This window comes from Osmia bicornis, chromosome 14, assembly GCF_907164935.1.
Source record: "Osmia bicornis bicornis chromosome 14, iOsmBic2.1, whole genome shotgun sequence".
NCBI lineage: Eukaryota > Metazoa > Arthropoda > Insecta > Hymenoptera > Megachilidae > Osmia > Osmia bicornis.
The window spans coordinates 2,536,759-2,539,571 of NC_060229.1; the positions used below are offsets into that span (position 1 = coordinate 2,536,759).

Consider the following 2,813-nt stretch of genomic DNA (forward strand, 5'->3'; position numbering starts at 1 on the left):
CCTCGTGTAATTTTCCTTCCCAGATTTAGTCACACGTTTATAAAGTACTCTATTGATCATTTATTTATTTCTCTCACTGAAAAGGATATACATACAAGTTGCCGTTCGATTCTATAAATATATTTTTAAATTAACTTGGAATAAAATATTACAAGAAGCACGCTTTAAGGAGGACTAATACTTTTCATCAAACGTTAGCTCTTAAAAATATTAATAAAAACGTTAAAAAATATACGACTTTGTTCATTCCAACGCACGTATTATCATCTTCTTTGCTATAAATTGTAAATACATAACAACGTGGAAAGTATCGTACAGTTAAAACGCTCGTGAACAATTACTTCTCATTACGATATCAATTATTATCACTAAGTAGAAATGGATAGACAGTCTCAAAGATATCAAAATGGAAAATCGAATTTTTTTAAACTTTTATCAGATTTAACTAGATACGATTTTAATCGAGTAATTGATATAAGCGTAAATACATCTTTCGTTTGAGCAACAATTATTTGGTTCTAATTAAGTGGACTCTTATCGTGGCGTGATTCTAATTGGGTAAATTCCACTCATTGGGTTTTTTTCGAAACCGTACGGTTATAGGGATCGGGACAACGATAGCGTGGATAACGATAACGTAGCCATGTGTTACTAAATTCGTGGAAAGTACGAGATAGTTACAGAACTGCCTTATATTTTCATACTCAATGTTAATAATTAATGATAATCAAGGATAATAACAATGAAATGGAATGGATACATGTTAATCAACGAATTCTAAGAACCTAGGATCACAGCAGTGTACATTTTTGCTATTCTTTAGATAACTCTTTGCATTTCAGTTTCAATGCAATATTCTCTTGTTTAAGAAATTCAAATTCCTCCATCTTCTTCTGCAACTCTTCATTCCTCTTTTGCAAGATAACAATGTCCTCTTGTTGCCTTTCATTCTGTTCAATTAAGCTTCTTACTCTAGTTGAATCTTTGCTGGGATGTATTTCATTCACTATTTCTTCTGTTTGAAATAAGAGATGTTTGATAAGATTAGCTTGGGAATTAAGGTGAAGTTCCTGCATTGCTCTCAAAATTTTTGTGCTTTCCTGTTTAGTACAGATGCTTACTATGTCCTTAATGGCATTAAGGAAAGCAACTGGATCAGTTTCTTTGAAATCTGGTTTCTTTCCTTTGTCTTTGGGAACTTCCATTTGGGAAGTACTGCTGTTTTCTTTAACAGATACATCTGGGGTCTGATTGTTCTCTTTACAACTACCAGAACGACGGGTTCTATCTTTCCCAATAATTTTATTCTCAGAAATCCTAACTCTTGTCTCTCTCATTTTTGTTTTAACATCATCTTTAACTTCATGCTCTTTGCCATCACCTTTTACTCTATTCTCAATTGGTTTCAACTTCCCCTCAACAGATCTCTCCTTCCTTTCAGATACTTTTACCTTCGCTTGATATTTTCTAGTGTCATGTTCAGACAGCTTCCTTAAATCCTTTCCATGTAGTTCCTTAACAGATTGCTGCTTTTCAAGAACAACTGGTTCAATTCTATGGTGCACATTCTCTGTCTTATGTAAGGGGGACGATGTTGCAGTTCTGGTTGTTACATGCCGATCTACTTGATAAGCATTCACAGTTTTAACATCAGCAGGTACTAATTCTAAGTCTTCCAAGAAAGAGTCATTCATTTTTTAAATTATATATATTATTTTAACAGTATGTAGAAAATAAATTTTTCGCATGTATATGAATACAACTCTTTTAGGAACTGTTCTTTCAACCCTTATCTCACAAATGCTCTATCACAACAACCATAAAACTTGGTTGGAAAGTTCATTATAATAAAATCAGTAAATACCAACAGTTTGCACCGCTTAACCAGAAGAAGTGCAACACTTTAATTACTAAAACAAATAGTCTGCAATATGTTGTGGTCAGGGTTAAAAATAGTAAGAAATCTGCAGTAACCTTCGATCAAATTACCGGACGTGAACATAAATACCTGACCAATTCAAATTATGTTGTATAGACACAGTCAGCTGACTAAAATTCGTTATATCTGCGCGCCACCTACAACAAACTAACTCGTTCGGACCAAACATCTATACTTGATATCACGAGAGTCCATAATTAAGACGCACAGGTTGTAAGATGGTGGGGGAACGCAGCGAGCTCTCCGCCAATCGCTTTCCACTTCGTCTGGAAGTATCGCCAATCAGAGCGGCGATGCGCAGAAAAGAATAAAACCTGATCTTATCGCAGTTATGGACTCTCGTAACATCAAGTATAATCGCCACTGTTTCTTATAGTTCCATGTTAAAAAGTGGAAAAGTAATGTTCACCTGATGCGAGCGTCGAGGCCGAACCCAGAATTCCGTGTCGATAAAACAGTCAACGTTTCATCGAAAATTAGGCCGAACAGAAACTGATTTAAGCGCCATCTCAATTATCGCATGCTATCAACCCTATCAACTAACGGCATGCTATACTACGTCACCTTTCGCATACACCTAAATGATACGTGTATGCTACGATAGCTATATGTATAAGTACATAATTAAACAATACTGACCATGCATTCGTTATTATTAATTTTCGTTCCGTAAAATTGTAGTTGCAATGTGATACACTTCAGAATCTGAAAGGCATAGTTCCTGAAAAATATATAACAGAGATTAAATAGAAAAGAAAGCATGAATTTCGCAGCCAATTCGTTCGTATTATTTGCTGTATAATTAATAAATGTACCATAGAAATAATGATACAGTTATTAATTAGTCATCAAATAATAAAGATTGCCCAGTTCT

The 2,813-nt window shown here is 34.5% G+C and overlaps 1 protein-coding gene across 1 annotated transcript; it reads right to left on the bottom strand.

Annotated features, from left to right (window-relative positions):
• Positions 1 to 674: 674 nt before the first annotated feature.
• LOC114881262 lies at positions 675 to 2,107 on the bottom strand. The gene has a single exon (XM_029197999.2). The coding sequence runs from the start codon at positions 1,692 to 1,694 to the stop codon at positions 813 to 815; it is 882 nt and encodes a 293-aa protein (XP_029053832.2). The 5' UTR covers positions 1,695 to 2,107; the 3' UTR covers positions 675 to 812.
• Positions 2,108 to 2,813: the final 706 nt, after the last annotated feature.